We start from the raw sequence: 22,820 nt of genomic DNA, 5'->3' as shown, positions 1-22,820 counted from the left end.
CAGCAGAGCAGGGAGACACTAGGGTGGTATGTGTGAACTTGGTCAGGTGTGTGATACCAACGTGAATAGATTTTATAGCCATTTTCTTGGGCCGAGATGTTAATGGATCCCTTATGAATATGGTCATAAATGCATTCCCATTCGTCTTTGGCTAGGTCTAGTGTAAGTTCCCTTTCCCATTTTTGGCTAATCGGGTTAGATTTAGGATCATTTCTGTCAAACAGGAGGGCATTTTCCTGTCGAGATTAGATGTCTCTGTGGTTCCGCGCTAGCACAGAGTGCTTCAAAAGGGGTATAGTCTCTAAACTATTGTTTAAGAGGTTTGGTGTTGTTCAAGAAGTGTCTAATTTGTAAAAATTTGGAGAAGGGAATGTTTCTTTCCGGGACTCGAGAGAATAGGGTGGCATATGTGATGATATCATCGTTTTGGAACAATTGTTGTGCTCTAAGTGGCGATTCGGAGTATGGGGGAGACACTTTACCCTCCAACAAGCCAGGAAGGAAGTCAGGGTTTTCATCTAGAGGGGTCAATGGACCAGGTGAGGGGATCAGCTCCAATGTATTACTCGCCATTTTGAAAGTAAAAAATGTGGGACCTGTAAGAGGGTATGTAAGGTTTGCCTTGGGGATTGATTTGAAGTCAATCCAGGGTAAGTGGGAAAGTGGTACTTGCGTAAAGGATTCCTCAAGTGTAATCCAATCTTTAGTAGGCCTATGTATATGCCAATCGATTATTCTGGTGAGGTGACACGACCATTGATATGTCTGTATATCAGGGAGTCCTAGCCCTCCTTTCAACTTGGGTAGGGTCATTTTATCCCAGCTAAGTCTCGGAGATTTAGATGCCCAAATGAAGTTTCTGCAGAGTAGCTTATAATTTGTAATGAAAGATAAGGGGATTTTGATTGGGACTGTCTGAAAGAAATATAAGATTTTGGGCAAGATATTCATTTTTATTATAGCTAGACGGCCAAACCATGAAAAGTGCCCCGACGTCCATTTGTGGAGAGCCTGTTGGATAGTTTTGATAAGCTGTAAACAATTACTGAGGTATATGAGAAAGTCCAGACAGCCGCACACCGGGAAAATATTATCCAAAGGTCTTTATTGTAAAATAAGGATCATACAGTATACAGGATACCGTGGCAAAAAAAGTACAAGCAATCAACTAACGCGTTTCGCACTTATGCTAAGTGCTTACTCATAGCTCATGATTTTTGTTTAGGATGTCAATGCCTTTAATATCAGGGTTAGCTCTTAATTTGCTTAGCATGGGTTCTAGAGTGAGCACAAAAATAAGGGGGGGGGGCATCCCTGACATGTGCCGTTCGAGACGGAGAAGGCGTTCGACAGGCGGCCGTTGACTCTCATCCTGGCAGTGGGGGTAGAGTATAGTGCCATTATCAAGTGAAGAAAGTGAGCAGGAAATCCCATAGCCAGTAATGAAGCCGACATGTAGTCCCATGCCACTCTGTTGAACGCCTTCTCTGCGTCGAGGGAAAGGAAGAAGCCCCGTGGAGGTAGTAGTGAGCCAATGGTGAATGTTAATAGCTTTTATGGTGTTATCCTGGCTTCTCATCCAGGGATAAAACCTACCTGATCTAGTGAGATCAGTTTGGGGAGTAGGGGTAGTATGCGGTTGGCAAGAATTTTAGCATAAAGTGTCACGTCCATATTCAAGAGGTAAATGGGTCGGTAGTTAGATACTATCATGACGTCTTTGCCTGGTTTGGGAATGAGTGTGATGTGGCTTCAAGAATGTCTTTGTTACCTTGGGGAGAGGAAGATAAAGAGTTAAATGCCTTGGTGAAGTGGGGGGGTGAGTATGTCAGAAAAGGTCTTATAGTAACTCACTGTTAGGGCGTCCGGTCTGGGGCTTTTACCCGTTTTAACTTGTTTTAGAGCATTTAGGGTTTCATCTGCTGTAATAGGGTGATCTAAGTCCGCAGAGTCTTCTGCTGTAATGGGTAATGGTGAATATTGTTTTAGAAAGGTATTAATTAACTCAGTCCGGTCGTTGGTGTGTCCCATTGTGTGGGGGGGAGGCAGGTTGTAGAGTTTAGAGAAGTACTGGACAAACTGTTCTGCAATGTCTTCTGTGGTAACGTGAGCGTAACCTAAGGGATCTTCAATCATGTGTATGGTAGACGTTGCCTTTTTATGCTGTAGGGCTCTGGCTAACAGTTCCCATATTTTGTTTCCAAACTCATAGAACAGTTTCTGTGTTTAATGTTCAATGTTTTGCCTAGCTCCTCCAAAAGCTCTTTTCTAGCCTGTATGATGTCCACAAGGGTTTTGGTGGCTAGTGACCTTTTGTGAGCATGTTCCAGAGCTTGAATTCGTGTGAATAATTCAGATATACAAGCTTTTCTTAGTTTATTTTGTTTGGCAGCTAAGGAGATTAGTTCTCCTCGGATTACGCATTTGTGTGCAGCCCAAATATTAGCGTGCGTGGAGTCTACCGTGTCATTTTCTTTAAATTAGTGTGAAATGTGTTCAGTCGTTTCGATGTCGGTCAGTAAGGAATTGTCAAGGCGCCATATTGTGGGTTTTGTGTGTGTCGTCTGGAAGGTCAATGTCATGGAGATGGGGTTATGATCTGAAAGCACCATAGGGTCTATGGATGCTTTGGATAGGAGTGTTAGATCATTTTGAGATAGGAAAAAGTAATCAATTCTGGAGTACTTGTCGTGTGGTGATGAATAGAATGAAAAGTCCTGTTCGGTAGGGTGAAGCGTGCGCCATGCATCGTGTAAGGTTAATTCTTTATGTTGGGTTTTTTAATGCTCGTAGGGCTCTATAGGTCATGGAGGGTGCTCCTGTAGAGGAATCTTGAGCTGGAGTGAGAGCAACGTTGAAGTCGCCTCCTAAAAATAAGATGCCTGAGTAGAATGATGTGAGCTTTGTAAAGTCGAACGGAACAATGGTACTTGATGTTTGTTTGGCGCATAAAGGCTTGCAAGTGTGATGGATTTGTTGTGTAAAGTCCCTTTGAGGAAAATGAATATACCTTTACCATCTCTTTGGACGTCCATTACGCGTATGGGACAATGTTTTGATATGAGTATTGAAACTCCCTTTGTTTTTGAGTCATCATTGGAGGCGTGGTAAACTGACGGAAAATGGGTATTGTGCAGTTTGGGGATATTATCCGATCGAAAGTGTGTTTCTTGTACAAAGGCTTTGTGCGCCTTGGTTTTCTGCAACGTGTAGAGCAATTGAGATCTTTTTTCCAGGGTGTTAAGCCCACGCATGTTGAGCAAGCACAATTTAACTTGTAAAGAGGGTGTAGTCTTATCCGGGCATGTCAAGTTAGGGGCTGCTGGGTCCGCCAATGAGGGGGGGTGGTAAAAAAAAAAAAAAGGGTTGAAGGGGTCCACCAGATCGTAAACCTACTAGCTAGGCTGTACAGGGTGGGGGGGAGACTATCTAGCCTTCTTGATGATGAGACGGGCTGAGAAAATACAGTGAGCCACCAGTGTGGGCCCACTCAATTGTAAGCCAACACTGTATTGCCCTACTGTGTGGGGGTTGAAAATGACCTGGCAAAGAAGAGTCTACAAGAGTGTGGGGTGACCCACCGCTGTCAGGTGTTGGCACCTATGGGTGGAGGTATATCATTTGGGCATGGTATATTGCTGAGATGCAAAGGTAATATATAAAAGCAGAGAGAATGGATTTATGTGTGACCTTCCTAAGTGTGTGGCGAAAGTTTGCAGCCAAAACACAGAGACATATCCAAAATAAAAAAAAAAAATGCGTGGGGGTCCCCCCAAATTCCATACCAGGCCCTTCACATCTGGTATGGATATTAAAGGGAACCCCGCGCCAAAATTTTTTAAAAATGGCGTGGGGGTACCCCTAAAAATCCATACCAGACCCTTATCCGAACACGCAACCTGGCAGGCCGCAGGAAAAGAGGGGGGACGAGAGAGCGCCCCCCCTCCTGAACCATATCAGGCCACATGCCCTCAACATGGGGAGGATGTCCACCGTTGCCCTGTGGTTGTGGGGGTATGCGGGTGGGGGGCTTATCGGAATCTGGAAGCCACCTTTAACAAGGAGACCCCGAGATCCCGGCCCCCCCTGTGTGAAATGGTAATGGGGTACAAATGTACCCCTACCATTTCACCAAAAAAGTGTCAAAAATGTTAAAAAAGAGACGGTTTTTGACAATTCCTTTATTAATGTCTTCTTTTTTCCCCGCTTCTTCTTCCATCTTCTTCTGGTCATCATTTGGTTTTCTTCCTCCATCTTGTTCTTCCCCCGATTCTTCCTCTGCTTCTTCCTCCGATCCTCTGCTTCTTCCTTCAGTCTTCTCGTCTGTATTTTCCTCCGGCTTCTTCTTCCCCACTTCGTTCTTCTGACGATCTGCATCCATGGGGGGTTCCTGCTGTGTGACACGTCTGTTCTTCTGACAGTTCTTATATAACTGAGGGCGGGGCTACCCGATGACCCCGCCCCCTCTGATGCACAGGGACTTCCCTATGGCTTTCCCCGTGATGTCAGAGGGGGGCGGGGTCACCTGTTACGTAATTGGGTGACCCCACCCCCTCTGACATCACGGGGAAAGCCATAGGGAAGTTACCGTGCGTCAGAGGGGGTCGGGGTCACCGGGTGGCCCTCAGTTATATAAGAACTGTCAGGAGAACAGAAGTGTCACACTGCGGGAACCTCCCATGGAAGCAGATTACCTGGAGAACGAAGCGGGGAAGAAGAAGCCGGAGGAAGATGCGGACGAGAAGACCGAAGGAAGAAGTAGAAGATCAGAGGAACAAGAGGAAGAAGCAGAGGAAGAAGCGGGGGAAGAACAAGATGGAGGAAGAAAACCGAATGAAGACCAGAAGCAGATGGAATAAGAAGCAGGGAAAGAAGGCATTAATAAAGGAATTGTCAAAAACCGTCTCTTGTCTTTTTTAACATTTTTGACACTTTTTTTGTGAAATGGTAGGGGTACATTTGCATTCCCATTTCACACGGGGGGCGGGATCTGGGGGTCCCCTTGTTAAAGGGGGCTTCCAGATTCCGATTAGCCAGGTTGCATGTTCGGATAAGGGTCTGGTATGGATTTTTAGAGGGACCCCCACGCCATTTTTTTTCTAAATTTTGATGCGGGGTTCCCTTTAAAATCCATACCAGACCCTTCAGGTCTTCAGGTAAACATGGGAAACATGCGCCACTTTACAGGCATACTATAGACACCCCCCAGGTACGAAATTTAAAGGAATATTTCACTTTTATTGTTTCACCTTAAGCATTATTAAAATCACTGCTCCCAAAAAAACAGCCATTTTTAAAACTTTTTATAACAATAACTTGCATATTAACCCTTAAAATTAGCATTTTTGATTATTCATGTTTGTGTCCCAAACTAATTTTTTGCCTGTTTGCATGTTCTGCTGCGAACCGAACCGGGGGGTGTTCGCCCCATCCCTAGTCAGAAGGAACATCTTCAATAACATCATGCAAAACATTAGCATATCATTCCAAACTTAGAAATGGCAGTATTCTGCAACTGTAAGGTAAGTTGTCAAAGGGGATGTCATCAGCATAAAACTTGGATACCAGTATAATCTACAACCAGCCTGTCATAGCGAGGTGCTCTAGCGTCTACCCGTGTCTAGCAGCAGGTATTGGTAGAAGGGGTTCGGGCGAGTGGAGCACCCATGCGACATGCACTATCATATACTGTAGAAACTGGCCCATAAAACAAACACAGTTCCTGTGTTTTTACACATAAACTCTTATGTTGTAGATGGCGCAAAAGCCGTCTCCACCCAAAGCAGGAGAGATCTCTATAGTGTGACTAGTCTGAGCTCCCTGTCACTAACTTAAATGTGAAACTCATTCTGTACATGTTTGGGGTGGAGCCCCCCAGCCTCACATTTAAATTATAAATTACCCACGTTTCAATATTTAAGCATTTCAAAGATCACTTATGTGGAACTGCTGTCCTTATCAGCATCTTATGGTTTCTGGTGGGAGGGAGAGCGTCTTCTGGGTGAGGGGGAGTTGCGAGCCCTAAAGCGCTGTGAGAACCCTTTCTGGTATAGGGCGCTGGACATAAGGTGGTGTTCAAATTGAAGCCTTTATGTGTAGGTGGGCACCATCTTTCTGAATCTGAGATCATCTAGTCAGGGTAGCAATAATCATGGTAAGTCAGCTTGGATTTCAGCTAGTATAGGCAGCAGTTCAGTAACACCTCTCATCGACTGATACCAGTGAATGCTACCAGGCACTGTCCTTGGAGGTCCATCAGCAAGAACACAAAAGTTTACATAATTGAAAAAAGAATTGAAAGTTTTTAACTGCCAACTGTGGCAACTTCTAATGCAGTAGGCTTGAGGGGTTTTCTAACAGTCCCGCCGTGTTCTCCAATATCTGGGGGAGTCGGGAGGGCTGGATCCGCGGTTCATGCCCTGACGTTCAGCTTGATGTCTGGGGCCTGGATGGAGATCTTCTCCTGCGGAATCTGGAATCCTGAGCATCCATAGGTTCTTCCTGCAGGGCATGCCTTCTTGCAGTTGTATGTCGAAAGCCGGCGCACCATGCAGGGACCTCGACCATAGGGATCCCCAGGGTGTCACAAAATGGACGTAGATCTTCAGGTACTTTCAGTAGTGCAGTGTGGCCCTGGTGCGTGGCAGAGAGGCAGAAGGGGAATTTCCATCTATACTGGATCCCCTTAGAGCGTAAAACGTCCAGGAGAGGTTTCAGATCCCTGCGGTGCTGGAGCATGATAGCAGATAGATCCTGAAAGATCTGGTTGGTGACTCCTTCATGTATGAGTTGTTGTTTGCCCCTTGCTTGTCTCAGTATTTCCTCTTTTAATTTGTAATCCACAATGCAGCAAATGACGTGACATCCATAGGGGGGTCTGTCTCCCTCCCCTTGGGCCTGAGGGCCCTGTGGATGCTTTCCATCTCGATCACAGATTGAGGTTGTCTGTTAAGCAGCCCAGTGAACAAGCTTGTGACTGAGGAGGAGAGTTGTGCGGCACCTACTGATTCAGGCAAACCCCTGATTCTCAAATAAAAAAATTAATCAGCGCGAAGTGGTGTACAACAAGAGAAGCAGCTGGACACTAGGGTCAAAATTCAAATCCCTCAATAAACATCAATAAAAAGACAGTGCAGCGCTAAAATAAAAATATAAGAAGCAAGGTAGAACACAATACAATCCACCACAGTGTGTAGGTAAAACAGTCCATGAAATCAGGTCCAAATAGATCTTCAACACGAAAAGGACTGCATGTTTGCAAAAGGTGTTTCCAGGAGCCCACCACCACGGTAACAAATGGCCTCTCACCTGATGTTGTGGACCCTTTAATTACAGAGGGTCAGAAAGCACCTTAGGTATGTAATCAAATGGTATGCAGCTTAAATGAATCATCATCAAGGACCCAGTGCAGGACACTCCAACAGGACCCTGTACTCAGATGTGGTGGCAGCATTAGTTGTATTTTTTCAAGCCAAGCACATTTTCTCATCCAAAAATTACACTCTAAAAGCAGGTATAGTACTGGACCATTGGACAAGGGAATCTTGGCGCCGTGATGGAGGAACCACGTGTGCACCCGGATTTGCCTTCCTCGGTTACACGCCCATTTCTCCTGGGTGAGAGGTAGCCGGTTACGTAGAGAAGGATCGGTAAGAGACTAGGGGGGAAGACAAGAGAGTACGACCCCCCCTCAGAGTTCCACAACAATCGCCCGTGGGACGCGTCGCACTTGTCTTCCCCCCTAGTCTCTTACCGATCCTTCTCTACGTAACCGGCTACCGCTCCCCCAGGAGAAATGGGCGTGTAACCGAGGAAGGCAAATCCGGGTGCACACGTGGTTCCTCCATCACGGCGCCAAAATTCCCTTGTCCAATGGTCCAGTACTATACCTGCTTTTAGAGTGTAATTTTTGGATGAGAAAATGTGCTTGGCTTGAAAAAATACAACTAATGCTGCCACCACATCTGAGTACAGGGTCCTGTTGGAGTGTCCTGCACTGGGTCCTTGATGACGATTCATTTAAGCTGCATACCATTTGATTACATACCTAAGGCGCTTTCTGACCCTCTGTAATTAAAGGGTCCACAACATCAGGTGAGAGGCCATTTGTTACCGTGGTGGTGGGCTCCTGGAAACACCTTTTGCAAACATGCAGTCCTTTTCGTGTTGAAGATCTATTTGGACCTGATTTCATGGACTGTTTTACCTACACACTGTGGTGGATTGTATTGTGTTCTACCTTGCTTCTTATATTTTTATTTTAGCGCTGCACTGTCTTTTTATTAAACCCCTGATTCTGAGGTTATGGCGGCGGCCTCTGTTGTCGAGGTCCTCCATGTGCCTCTGCAGATCCCTTAGTTGTAGGGTGTGTGAGGCCATTTTCCTGGTGGTCCTGCAGAGGGCCGTGTCCTGCTGTGCTGTGACCTTTTCTACCTCATGGACCCTGTCAGCCAGCGCATGTATATCCAGCCTCAGCTCTGAGATGGCAGCTGTGGAGGGAGATTGTCACCGTTTCCCGACATAGAGGGGCCCGTAATGTGAGGTTCTGGTGGGGGTCCCAATAGTGACGGTGAGGTACTCTGAGGCAGCCTGTGGCGGGACGCCGCCATGTTTCCCTTCTGTGTCCTGAACATTTCAGGAATGTTCTGGCTCACACCCCCCTGTTGTTCGCAGGGGGAGTGGGAACGAGATGCTGAGGAATGTCGGGATGCCGTTCCTGTGGTTGGGCTGCAGTTTCGGGTGAAGTTCCCTCTGTGCAGAGTGATTCGTGGCTGACAGCAGCGGGAGCTCCGAAATTATGCGACCATCTTCCTGCTCAGCCAAACCACGCCCCCCTCCGCCACAGAATTATGTATGCAGGATCTTTTTCCACTACCTCCTCCTCCACAGAATTATGTATGCAGGATTTCCTTCCACTACCTTCTCCTCCATAGAATTATGTATGCAGGATCTCCTTCCACTACATCCTCCTCCACAGAATTATGTATGCAGGATCTCCTTTCACTAACCTCCTCCACAGAATTATCTATGCAGGATCTCCTTCCACTACCTCCTCCTCCACAGAATTATGTATGCAGGATCTCCTCCCACTGCCTCCTCCACAAATAATGTATTTGGAGTCTCCTTCCTCTACCTCTTCATCCACAGAATTATGTATGCACTTTCCATTAGACTACTTCTGTGTATTCATGAGAACAAATTGCAAAACCAAATTAAAAACAATCAGGGAACATTAAATACTTACTATTAGCCTTCAGCTGTATAATTTCTTCTTTAATAATTTTATCTGAGAATGTAAAAGAGTTCATATAGGTGAATGTTTCTTGATGTTTGATGACTCACAAGAGCAAATATTTCCATGATTGGGAGGCACAGCAGTGGTACGTAGAAAGTTATAGTATTGAATTTCTGTATGCTAACTGTAAATGGAAATATGACATGATTATATCAACTCTCAAATGTTCAAGGGTGGAAATCCATGAATGTACAAAGTACAGTACCCTACTACCTATTACCCACTACTCTCTTATTCTACTTAATTATATCTGTGAGGTCTCCTCCAACTGCCTCCTCCACAAATAATGTATTTGGAGTCTCCATCCACTATTTCCTCCTCTACAGAATTATGTATGCAGGATCTCCTTCCACTACCTCCTCCTCCACAGAATTATGTATGCAGGATCTCCTTCCACTACCTCCTCCTCCACAGAATTATGTATGCAGGATCTCCTTCCACTACCTCCTCCTTTACAGAATTATGTATGCAGGATCTCCCTCCACTACTCTCCTCCTCCACAGAATTATGTATGCAAGGTCTCCTTCCACTACCCTCCTTCACAGAATTATGTATGCAGAATCTCCTTCCACTACCTCCTCCTCTACAGAATTATGTATGCAGGATCTCCTTCTACTACCTCCTCCTCCACAGAATTATGTTTGCAGGGTCTCCTTCCACTACCCTCCTTCACAGAATTATGTATGCAGGATCTCCTTCCACTACTCCTCCTCCACAGAATTATCCATGCAGGATCTCCTTCTACTACCTCCTCCTCCACAGAATTATGCATGCAGGGTCTCCTTCCACTACCCTCCTTCACAGAATTATGTATGCAGGATCTCCTTCCACTACCTCCTCCTCTACAGAATTATGTATGCAGGATCTCCTTCTACTAACTCCTCCTCCACAGAATTATGCATGCAGGATCTCCTTCCACTACCTCCTCTACCACAGAATTATGTATGCAGGATCTCCTTCCACTACCTCCTCCTCCACAGAATTATGTATGTAGGATCTCCTTCCACTACCTCCTCCTCCACAGAATTATGTATGCAGGGTCTCCTTCCACTACCTCCTCCTCCACAGACTATGTATGCAGGATCTCCTTCCACTACCTCCTCCTCCACAGAATTATGTATGCAGGATCTCCTTCCACTACCTCCTCCTCCACAGAATTATGTATGCAGGATCTCCTTCCACTACCTCCTCCTCTACAGAATTATGTATGCAGGATCTCCTTCCACTATCCTCCTCCTCCACAGAATTATGTATGCAGGATCTCCTTCTACTACCTCCTCCTCTACAGAATTATGTATGCAGGATCTCCTTCTACTACCTCCTCCTCCACAGAATTATGCATGCAGGGTCTCCTTCCACTACCCTCCTTCACAGAATTATGTATGCAGGATCTCCTTCCACTACTCCTCCGCTACAGAATTATGTATGCAGGATCTCCTTCCACTACCTCCTCCTCCACAGAATTATGTATGCAGGATCTCCTTCCACTACCTCCTCCTCTACAGAATTATGTATGCAGGGTCTCCTTCCACTACCTCCTCCTCCACAGAATTATGCATGCAGGGTCTCCTTCCACTACCCTCCTCCACAGAATTATGTATGCAGGATCTCCTTCTACTACCTCCTCCTCCACAGAATTATGTATGCAGGGTCTCCTTCCACTACCCTCCTTCACAGAATTATGTATGCAGGATCTCCTTCCACTACTCCTCCGCTACAGAATTATGTATGCAGGATCTCCTTCCACTACCTCCTCCTCCACAGAATTATGTATGTAGGATCTCCTTCCACTACCTCCTCCTCTACAGAATTATGTATGCAGGATCTCCTTCCACTACCTTCTCCTCTACAGAATTATGTATGCAGGATCTCCTTCCACTACCTTCTCCTCCACAGAATTATGTATGCAGGGTCTCCTTCCACTACCCTCCTTCACAGAATTATGTATGCAGGATCCCCTTCCACTACCCTCCTCCACAGAATTATGTATGCAGGATCTCCTTCCACTACCTCCTCCTCTACAGAATTATGTATGCAGGGTCTCCTTCCACTACCTCCTCCTCCACAGAATTATGCATGCAGGGTCTCCTTCCACTACCCTCCTCCACAGAATTATGTATGCAGGATCTCCTTCCACTACCTCCTCCTCCACAGAATTATGTGTAGCACCCTGATGTTTAGGCAGGGTGGCTATTAAATTTATCTGCCAAGTGATAGTTGCCTTGGCCGATTTATAGGAGGTGAACTGATTTCACCCTAATTCTGGAATTTCTGCACTTCTCTCCTCTGTCACTAGATGGCCGGGTATCCGGTGGCATTAGATAAGACAAGGGCATTGCAAGTACAGATTAGGAATGAATAGGGTTGCCAAAAAATCACTGTGAGTGAGGGTTACTTTGATTTGAGGCACCGTGGTCACTGCATCATATGACACGCTTTTTTTAACACCTGCCCCTTGGGCTGGGCCTTTTGGCTAGGACCAGGGGAATTTTTTATTCCTGACCGGAGGGCCTGGTCATTGTTTTACACAATGCCCACCTTTTCACTCTCCTCTCCACTTATTCCTTCCCCACTTTATTTTATTTATTCCCTGTGTTTGTCACTGTTTTGTATTTTTGTGTTGTATACGGTTTGTTGCACTGTGTGATGAGTAGGGTTGCAGGTCCTTGGGCCTGCCCTGAAAGTCTTGGGAGGGGGTGGACATGGCCTTTTGGCTTAGTTCACCCTCTCTCATGGGGTCTCCCTTCAGGGGAGCCTCACCTAGTACTTGGGTGGGTCTGTTTCGGCAGGCCCTCCAGAGAACAGGGGGCCGTCTGGTTTTGGCCAGATGGACCAAGTATAAGTACCCTTGTCCCCGTCTGGAGCCTAACACCCCGGGGGATTCAGGGCATGGTCCTCTGATTTTAGAGAACTTGTGTACCCGTTGCACTTTTTTGTGTTTCACTCTTTATGTGTGTGCACATTTTTTTGGCACCAGGTGAAGATTTTGGGTGTGTTTGCACGCCATGGGCTTTCAAAAAAAAAATAAAAATTAGGAATGAATAGGGTGTCTCAGCCAATGGGAAGGGGTTTTCTTGGGTCCCTTGGCCTGCTGGGAGAGCCTATTTATTTGGGTGAAGTCAGGTGATCGGGGTTCTGTGCCACCTGGACAGCTGTCTGGGTGGACGTGTGTTGTAATGCCCTGGGTTGCTAGGCCATAAGCCTTGGGCCTATCCTGGGAACATCTGGCTGCTAGGCTTTCAGAGGGCTTATCAAGAAGCAAGAGAGCAGCGTAGGATTTAGCCTGCGACTTGCAGTCCAACTAGAAGCAACAGTTCTGCTGGCCTAAGAGAACCAGCTGTGGTCGGAGGTAGAGGGGGAAGCCGTTGCCATTAAGGGACCATCCACTTTGCTACTGGAGACCACTGTGAGAAGGTGAAGCAAGTACCTGAACAGTATTCTCACCAGCTGAGGACAGTGAAGAATTGGGAAAACCAGCAGTTGCCAAGCCAGGGACCCAGCCAGTGGAGGTGACACTTGTGGAGCACTACTGTGTACCAAGCCAGTGACCAAGCAGGCCAGTGGGGTGACGCTTGAGGAGTATCTGTGAGTGCCAAGCTAGGGACCCAGCAGGGATGTGGGGGTGACGCTTGAGGAGGATACTGAGTGAGAAGATTGGAAGAGCTGAGGAGATTCAGTGGCTAGTGGATCTGTTAGTCTAGTGAAAGACTGGGAGCTCAGCTGAGTGAAGTTCTGCAATAGGAGGTTGTAGAAGAAGTGGAGGAGTTAATTGCAACCATGTTAGAAACTGTTACAAGATTGTTGCCATAGGAGACAGTGGTCCTACTCATGCAGACGTGGTGTCTAGCTGGATGCCTTTCCCTGCATGGCTGTCTGCCTATGGAAGTCTCTGAGTCTGCCAATTAAAATTGCATCTACTAAAGGGTGTCCTGGCCTTAACCCTCTCTCCCACAGTGTCTGCATTCAAGTAGTGTCTGCCGCCCATCAATCTACCTTGCATTACACTCACCATGCCTTGTGACCCAATCTACACAGAAGAGTGTCAGCTTTCTTTAACCCAGGAGGTCACCATTGGGCTTCAGGGGCCCCGGGGCTTGGCTACATATGTATGCAGGGTCTATTTCCACTACCTTCCTCCACCACAGAATTATGTATGCAAGATCTCCTTCTCCTACCTCCTCCACAGAATTATGTATGCAGGATCTCCTTCCACTACCTCTTCTATCTCTTGCATTACTGCATTTCTATGTATTCAGGAGAACTAATTACAGCACTGAATAGCCAACAAATCGGGAGCATTAGGCATTTACTATTTATTACCATTCAGTTGTGAAATTTCCTCTTCAATTTTTTTATCTAATAATGAAAAAGAAAATATTTATACAGTATGTGATTTTTCCTTAAAGATTGAGGACTCACTTGAACAAACATTTACAATCCTGAAGATATCAGGAGCAGATTGGACAAAAGTGACCAAATATTGATAATCTTTACTGCAGACATTTTACCATCCTCCTTTACAGAATTATGTATGCAGGATCTCCTTCCACTACTTCCTCCTCCACAGAATTATGTATGCAAGATCTCCTTCCACTACCTCCTCTTCCACAGAATTATGGATGCAGGATCTCCTTCTACTACCCTCCTCCTCCTCCACAGAATTATGTATGTAGGATCTCCTTCTACTACCCTCCTCCTCTTCCACAGAATTATGTATGTAGGATCTCCTTCTACTACCCTCCTCTTCCACAGAATTATGTATGCAGGATCTCCTTCCACTACCTCCTCCTCCACAGAATTATGTATGTAGGGTTTCCTTCCACTACCCTCCTCCTCTACAGAATTATGTATGTAGGGTTTCCTTCCACTACCTCCTCCTCCACAGAATTATGTATGTAGGACCTCCTTCCACTACCTTCTCCTCCACAGAATTATGTCTCCTGTATTTTTCACTAGACTTTACTTCTTTGTATTTAGGAAATCGAATTATACAATTTAATTAAGTTAAAGACATAGGCAATAAATACTTACTATTACTCTTCAGTTGTGAAATTGTGTCTTCAATACTTTTATCTGAGAAGAAAAAACAATTCACAACACTTGATTTTCATGATGTTTAGACACCTAAAGATATAGTCAGGCAAATGGACAAAATGTTTTGAATATTATTCATGTTTACCATAGACATTGTATGCAGGATCTCCTTCCACTACCCTCCTCTTCCACAGAATTATGTATGCAGGATCTCCTTCCACTACCTCCTCCTCCACAGAATTATGTATGCAGGATCTCCTTCCACTACCTCCTCCTCCACAGAATTATGTATGTAGGGTTTCCTTCCACTACCCTCCTCCTCTACAGAATTATGTATGTAGGGTTTCCTTCCACTACCCTCCTCCTCCACAGAATTATGTATGTAGGACCTCCTTCCACTACCTTCTCCTCCACAGAATTATGTCTCCTGTAGTTTTCACTAGACTTCACTTCTTTGTATTTAGGAAATCAAATTATACAATTTAATTAAGTTAAAGACATAGGCAATAAATACTTACTATTACTCTTCAGTTGTGAAATTGTGTCTTCAATACTTTTATCTGAGAAGAAAAAACAATTCACAACACTTGATTTTCATGATGTTTAGACACCTAAAGATATAGTCAGGCAAATGGACAAAATGTTTTGAATATTATTCATGTTTACCATAGACATTGTATGCAGGATCTCCTTCCACTACCTCCTCCTCCACAGAATTATGTATGCAGGATCTACTTCCACTACCTCCTCCTCCACAGAATTATGTATGTAGGATCCCCCTCTACAGAATTATGTCTGCTGCACTTTCTACTGAAATGTAATTGCCTTTTAAATAGACCATTTTCATTGTCCAGAGGAACCAGACAGGGTTGTCCCCTGTCCCTATTGTTGTTCACCATTGCTATAGACTCTTTGACTCTTGCTATTAGACAAACATTTGGAACTATTGGGTTTCTTGTGCTGGTTAAGAGGATAAAATAACCCTATATGCAGTTGATGCTCTAATTTTTTGGTGGAATACCTCAAATTCATTATTAGAACTTATTAATCTTATTTCTACATTTGTTTTTTTGGGGGGGGGGTTTCAGATTAATTGGGAAAAATCAATATTGCTACCACTGGATGAGCTGCAAACATCCTTACCAGATTCAGCTTCCCAAATCCAAATCAAGCATACAGTTAAATGCTTGGGAGTAGAGGTATCCCGAAATGTAAATGGCTATATTAATTTGAATCTCAAGCCATTATTAGTTAAATTTACAGATACAATATCTCACAAAAGTGAGTACTCCCCCCCCCTTATATTTTTGTAAATATTTTATTGTATATTTTTCACAACACTAAAGAAATGCCACTTTGCTGCAATGTAAAGTAGTGAGTGTACAGCTTGTATAACAATGTAAATTTGATGACCCCTCAAAAAAACTCAACACACAGCCATTAATGTATAAACCGCTGGCAACAAAACTGAGTACACCCCTAAGTGAAAATGTCCAAATTAACCATTTCCCTCCCCAGTGTCATGTGACTTGTTACTGTTACAAGGTCTCAGATGTGAATGGGGAGCAGGTGTGTTAAATTTGGTGTTATCGCTCTCACTCTCTCATACTGGTCACTGGAAGTTCAATATGGCACCTCATGGCAAAGAAGTTTCTAAGGATCTGAAAAAAAGAATTGCTGCTCTACCTAAAGATGGCCTAGGCTATAAGAAAATTGCCAAGACCCCAAAACTGAGCTGTAGCACTGTGGCCAAGACCGTACAGTGGTTTAACAGGACAGGTTCCACTCAAAACAGGCCTCGCCATGGTCAACCAAAGATGTTGAGTGCACGTGCTCAGCGTCATATCCAGAGGTTGTCTTGGAAAATAGATGTATGAGTGCTGCCAGCATTGCTGCAGAGGTTGAAGGGGTGGGTGGTCAGCTTGTCAGTGCTCAGACCATACACCGCACACTGCATCAAACTGGTCTGCATGGCTGTCATCCCAGAAGGAAGCCTCTTCTAAAGATGATGCACAAGAAAGCCCACAAACAGTTTGCCGAAAACAAGCAGACTAAGGACATGGATTACTGGGACCATGTCTTGTGGTCTAATTAAAGCGTGTCAAGCGTGTGTGGCGCCAACCAGGTGAGGAGTACAAAGACAAGTGTGTCTTGCCTACAGTCAAGCACGGTGGTGAGGGTATCATGGTCTTGGGCTGCATGAGTGCCGCCGGCACTGGGGAGCTACAGTTCATTGAGGGAACTATGAATGCCAATATGTACTGTGACATACTGAAGCAGAGCATGATCCCCTCTCTTCAGAGACTGAGCCGCAGAGCAGTATTTCAGCATGATAACAATCCCAAACACACCTCCAAGATGATCTCTGCCATGCTAAAGAAGCTGAAGGTAAAGGTGATGGACTGGCCAAGCATGTCTCCAGACCTAAACCCTTTTGAGCATCTGTGGGGCATCCTCAAACAGAAGGTGGAGGAGCGAAGGTCTCTAACAACCACCAGCTCCGTGATGTCATCATGGAGGAGAGAAAGAGAACTCCAGTGGCAACCTGTGAAGCTCTGGTGAACTCCATGCCCAAGAGGGTTAAGGCAGGGCTGAAAAAAAATTGTGACCACACAAAATATTGACACTTTGGGCCCAATTTGGAAATTTTCACTTAGGGGTGTACTCACTTTTGTTGCCAGCGGTTTAGACATTAATGGCTGTGTGTTGAGTTATTTTGAGGGGACAGCAAATTTACACTGTTATACAAGCTGTACATTCACTACTTTACATTGTAGCAAAGTGTCATTTCTTCAGTGTTGTCACATGAAAAGATATAATAACATATTTACAAAAATGTGAGGGGTGTACTCACTTTTGTGAGATACTGTAAATGCTGTAGTTGGTGTAAAATTCCATTGACAGTGATAGGTAGAGTCAACCTTATCAAAATTATATGGACCCTGCAATTACTTTATATACTCCATAATTTCCCCATATGGATTACATCCTGGTTAAAGAAGATAGACTCTCTTTTTCAAGAACTTATCTGGCGCAAAAAACAACTTTGTATTAAATTGACCACATTAATGCTAGCTAAAGATGCAGGGGGACTTGCTATCCCCCATACCAAAAGTTATTTCTTAGCTTCGTAACTACAGCATTTTTTTGGATGGACGGAAATGACAGACTCTGATCCAATACAGGGTCTGTTACTATCTGTTTATGATGATTATCCATTAATATCTTTATTGGAGACGGGAAACCTGTTACGGATAAGGGTTTCTTAAATTGTACATTTAATTGGTAAATTCTTTGATAAAAGGTGGCAGGAAATTAAAAACATTACAAGGGTTAATGTTATACGTTATTTACCCCATTGTGGAAAAATTCCAGCTATGGAGAATTATGGAAATTGGAAGGGTTGGATTTATGGAAGACTAAAGGGTTGTGGTATATATTCCAACTATTTCATCATGATGTCTTAAAAACTTTTACACAATTAAGTAATGAATATGGGATCCCAAAATAAAGATTTTTACAGTTTCTTCAGCTTAGGCTACAGGCACAGGCCCGTTGTCATGCAATGAATCTCAATAAATCTATAATAATCTCACTGTTGTCTAAAAGGGATTGTCAGGGAAATGGCTGTGGAAGTATTGGCAATCTTGCCAATAGAAGAAATGGGCGCCATAGGCGCATCATGTGACAGAGGGATCCCCCTGCTGGCCTATAAAAGGCTGCCTCTGTCTGATCCAAGTTGCTGGATTGTCGTCTGCTTCCTGTATCCCTGAACCTCTGTGTTATTCCTTGGATCTCCTGTTCTTGACCCGGCCGTTCCAGACCTGTTGACCTCCTCCCCTGGCTCATCCACTGGCTTGCTCCTTGACCTTCCTTCTGCCTGATTACCCGTGCATGACCCAGGCTTGTTATATGGACTTTGCCTCTCCCTGATTATCTGTGCATGACCCCGGCTTGCTATATGGACTTTGCCTCTGCCTGATTACCCTTGCATGACCCCGGCTTGCTATATGGACCTTGCTTCTGCTTGATTACCATTTTATGACCTTAGCTCACTTCACGGATTGGTTCTTGCTTCTTGCCATCCTGTGTTTGACCCTCATCCAGGCGTTCACTGCTGTCCTCTGAAGCACAGTTTATTCCAAGCACAGCAGGGAGTTCCTGGCCGCCTGTGCACCACCACGCTCTGGCAATCCTCACAAGGTGACTCTCTTCTGGACCCATCCAGATCCTGCCGGCAACCCATGCTTCTTTGGGCCTTCTTTTTTATATTGATTCACAGTTTTTTGCACATACACTTGGTATTTTTTAACGCTTATTTTGCACATACAGTTGCAATAAAAAGTATGTGAACCCTTTTTGAATGATATGGATTTCTGCACAAATTGGTCATAAATTGTGATCTGATCTTCATCTAAGTCACAACAATAGACAATCACAGTCTGCTTAAACTAATAACACACAAAGAATTAAATGTTACCATGTTTTTATTGAACACACCATGTAAACATTCACAGTGCAGGTGGAAAAAGTATGTGAACTCTTGGATTTAATAACTGGTTGAACCTCCTTTGGCAGCAATAACTTCAACCAAACGTTTCCTGTAGTTGCAGATCAGATGTGCACAACGGTCAGGAGTAATTCTTGACCATTCCTCTTTATAGAACTGTTTCAGTTCAGCAATATTCTTGGGATGTCTGGTGTGAATCGCTTTCTTGAGGTCATGCCACAGCATCTCATTCGGGTTGAGGTCAGGACTCTGACTGGGTCACTCCAGAAGGTGTATTTTCTTCTGTTTAAGCCATTCTGTTGTTGATTTACTTCTATGCTTTAGGTCGTTGTCCTGTTGCAACACCCATCTTCTGTTGAGCTTCAGCTGGTGGACAGATGGCCTTAAGTTCTCCTGCAAAATGTCTTGATAAACTTGGGAATTCATTTTTCCTTCAATGATAGCAATCCGTCCAGGCCCTGATGCAGCAAAGCAGCCCCAAACCATGATGCCCCCACCACCATACTTCACAGTTGGGATGAGGTTTTGATGTTGGTGTGCAGTGCCTCATTTTCTCCACACATAGTGTTGTGTGTTTCTTCCAAACAACTTTGGTTTCATCTGTCCACAGAATATTTTGCCAGTACTGCTGTGGAACATCCAGGTGCTCTTGTGCAAACTGTAAACGTGCAGCAATGTTTTTTTTGGACAGCCGTGGCTTCCTCTGTGGTATCCTCCCATGAAATCCATTCTTGTTTAGTGTTTTACGTATCGTAGATTCGCTAACAGGGATGTTAGCATATGCCAGAGACTTTTGTAAGTCTTTAGCTGACACTCTAGGATTCTTCTTCATCTCATTTGGCAGTCTGCGCTGTGCTCTTGCAGTCATCTTTACAGGACGCCCACTCCAAGGGAGAGTAGCAGTGCTGAACTTTCTCCATTTATAGACAATTTATCTTACTGTGGACTGATGAACAGCAAGGATTTTGGAGATACTTTTATAACCCTTTCCAGCTTTATTCAAGTCAACAAATCTTAATCGTAGGTCTTCTGAGAGCTCTTTTGTGTGAGGCATCATTCACATCAGGCAATGCTTCTTGTGAAAAGCAAACCCAGAACTGGTGTGTGTTTTTATAGGGCAGGGCAGCTGTAACCAACACCTCCAATCTCATCTCATTGATTGGACTCCAGTTGGCTGACACCTCACTCCAATTAGCTCTTGGAGATCTCATTAGTCTAGGGGTTCACATACTTTTTCCACCTGCACTGTGAATGTTTAGTTGTGACTTAGATGAAGATCGGATCACATTTTATGACCTATTTGTGCAGAAATCCACAGCATTCCAAAAGGGTTCACATACTTTTTATTGCAACTGTATATATATTTGGATAAATTATCATTATTTATTGTTTTGATTTAGCGCCTGTGACGGATCCTATCCCACACTCTGCGGAGTGCTTCCATCAGTAATACTGCTTCCTCCAATCTGACCATCAGAGAGATATATTATTATAGCTGCATTGAATACAAGTCTAGCCGAAAATAGCTTGTAGAATCTTGAATCATTTATTGGACAGAATACAGCCTTTTTATACACTTTGAACACAAGGGGTTAGATAATGAGGTAGGGCTGGCTCATGGAGACTCCCCCCTTCCCCTCTAGCAACAACTTAAAAGACAGTTATATAATTAACATGTTAATTAACACAGCACTTCAGGCAGCCTAGGTGACCAGACAGTCCATCTCCGCAGGTCAATGTGATCAACTCTTTCAAAGGATCATGTATTGTTCATAATTAACAGCCAAGAATAGTCTTTGGGCAAGTCCAAGAAAACAGTCTCTCAAAAATGTAACAAAAAAAAGATTATAGCAATACCAAATAACAGGGTGAAATACTCTTAGAGCCCACACTAGCCTTATTTACAATAAACACATTATCATATAAAGGGTTCCCAGAGTCTGTGTGTCTTGGGGGGATATGGACCTGAATCCAAAATAACACCACCTCAAGGGTCCCCAGGCATAAAGCTCACAAAGAGCACAGTTCCCCCAAATGCCAGGGCCTATATTCGGTAGGCAAGAGGTTGGCATTCAGTCCCCTCCAAAAGCCTCTGTCCCGGGTGAGTCTGTCACAGCGCCACATTTATTTTTCTATTTTTTTAGTTACATGTTGTTTAAAATCCTCATTTTTTTCATTTTATACGTTTTTAAAAAAAAGAAGAAATCTTAAGAAGCCTTCCCTGATTGGATGAGGTGGAAAGTAAGATGTCAATACCCCATCTCTCCACCTTGTCTAGTCAGAGAACACTTTGCCATGATTGACAAAACATTCTCTGAATGACACCTGTGCTGAGTGGTCAACCTTCTGTGTTTGCAATGCTCCAGGGCAGCCAATCAGCACGGAACCGGAAAACTAGTGGAGGTTACTGGAGTAGGGATGCCTTATACAGTGATTAATGTCTTCCACAGAGATCCCACAGACATGTTATATGCATAATTTCATTTATCTAAGATTGAACAATGTAATTATATAAAGTTTCCATACCTGGAAGGTTTTAACTAAACGTTTTACAATGGATCATATCCATGGACTGCTGTGTGTCAAGGATGTATCACTGGCTGGAGACTGCCCAATATGTGATTGAGATACCAGCCTGACCTGCTACATATTGACGGGCCAAACCCCCCCGGGTTCGATTCGACACCAGAACCCCCAAACGTGGAAAAATGTTGTACCTGAACCCAGAACCCTATAAAAGTTTTTGTTACCCGAACTCGAAAAATCAAAAAAGTCCTGATTTTTAAGGCTTGTATGCAAGTTATTGGCCATAAAAAGGTATGGGGGCCAAGGTACTTCCCTGGGGGGACATGTATCAGTGCAAAAAAGTTTTTGTATACATATAATTTTTAACCCCTTTCCCCGTGCTATAACTGAATGACAGCTACAGCACAGCTTTGCCAGGAGCATGTCTATAGACGTCCTCCATGATCGCGCCTGTGGTGGTCAGCCTTCGTCATGGGCGGAGCTTTTTTTTTTCTTTTTTTGGGTTTGGCGGTGCGGTGGGTGTTGTGATTGACAATGGATCTACATTGGGGGACATTGTTTTTTTTATTTTTAATAACAGAATTGTCAATAACGGTGTGTGTGTTTGTTTTATTTCTTTTTGACACTTTTTTTGGTGAATGAGTAGTAGTACAATGTACCCCATACGCATTCACATAGGGGGGGCGGGATCTGGGGGATCATTCAGATTCTGATAAGCCCCCTGCCTGCAGACCCCCACAACTACCGCCCAGGGTTGTGGCGAAGAGGTCCTTATCCCCATCAACATGGGACAAGGTGCTTTGGGGTGTCCCAAAGCACCCCCATGTTAAGGGCACGTGGCCTGGTATGGTTCGCCCCTCCCTTTCCTGGCATGCCAGGCTGCATGCTCAGATAAGGGTCTGGTATGGATTTTGGGGAGGACCCTATGCCGTTTAAATAAAAACTATTTTGGCGTGGGGGGTTCCCCTTAAATCCATACCAGACCTAAATATATTTTTTTGGAATATTGACTACTAAATAAACCACTTATTTTAGAGTTATTTTAATTTATACTTTGAGGTACATATATTAAATAACCTCAATGTTGTAAATGTTAGGCATTCATATCTTTCCTAATTTTTCCATATTTTTTCATATTTTTGCCCTAAAGGATGGAGGCAATTTCCCTGAAGGGTGTTGGCTTCTCTTGATCACTTAAGAATTACTGAGCAATTCTCCTAATAAATATTCGCCCAAAAATATCACTCCAAAGATTAAACAGGTTTCACCCATCCATTGTGACTTTATTTATTATGTAGACAGTGAATCTTAAATTTTGAAAAGAAACATTGAAGTTACTTTCCCATCTCTGGTTGAATCTTGGGGTGAATGTTTGGATCCATCATCATCCACCATCCAGCACTTTCAAGATTAGCCTTCTTTTCTCTCTGCTGAAACTTCACAATTTAAAAAAAG

The 22,820-nt window shown here is 44.2% G+C and overlaps 2 protein-coding genes across 15 annotated transcripts in view; both read right to left on the bottom strand.

Moving 5' to 3' along the window:
• The window catches only part of LOC141131166 (asialoglycoprotein receptor 1-like), a 49,203-nt gene extending 47,067 nt beyond the window's left edge, over positions 1-2,136 (bottom strand). The window contains exons 1-2 of the mRNA XM_073618211.1: positions 1,855-2,136; positions 1,708-1,771 (exon numbers count right to left, since the gene is read on the bottom strand). Coding sequence (XP_073474312.1) covers positions 1,708-1,771; positions 1,855-2,136 — 346 coding nt within the window. The remainder of the gene's footprint in view (positions 1-1,707; positions 1,772-1,854) is intronic.
• LOC141133709 (uncharacterized) overlaps positions 1-22,820 on the bottom strand; it is a 351,664-nt gene that overhangs the window by 248,444 nt on the left and 80,400 nt on the right. For all 14 annotated transcript variants that reach the window (XM_073623213.1, XM_073623211.1, XM_073623215.1 and 11 more), the window contains exon 5: positions 14,327-14,368. In XM_073623213.1, coding sequence (XP_073479314.1) covers positions 14,327-14,368 — 42 coding nt within the window. The remainder of the gene's footprint in view (positions 1-14,326; positions 14,369-22,820) is intronic.

The sequence above is a fragment of the Aquarana catesbeiana genome, linkage group LG03, assembly GCF_042186555.1.
Source record: "Aquarana catesbeiana isolate 2022-GZ linkage group LG03, ASM4218655v1, whole genome shotgun sequence".
In the NCBI taxonomy this organism is placed as follows: domain Eukaryota; kingdom Metazoa; phylum Chordata; class Amphibia; order Anura; family Ranidae; genus Aquarana; species Aquarana catesbeiana.
Note: the sequence above shows the minus strand (reverse complement) of the source record. Positions and strands in the feature narration are given on the sequence as shown.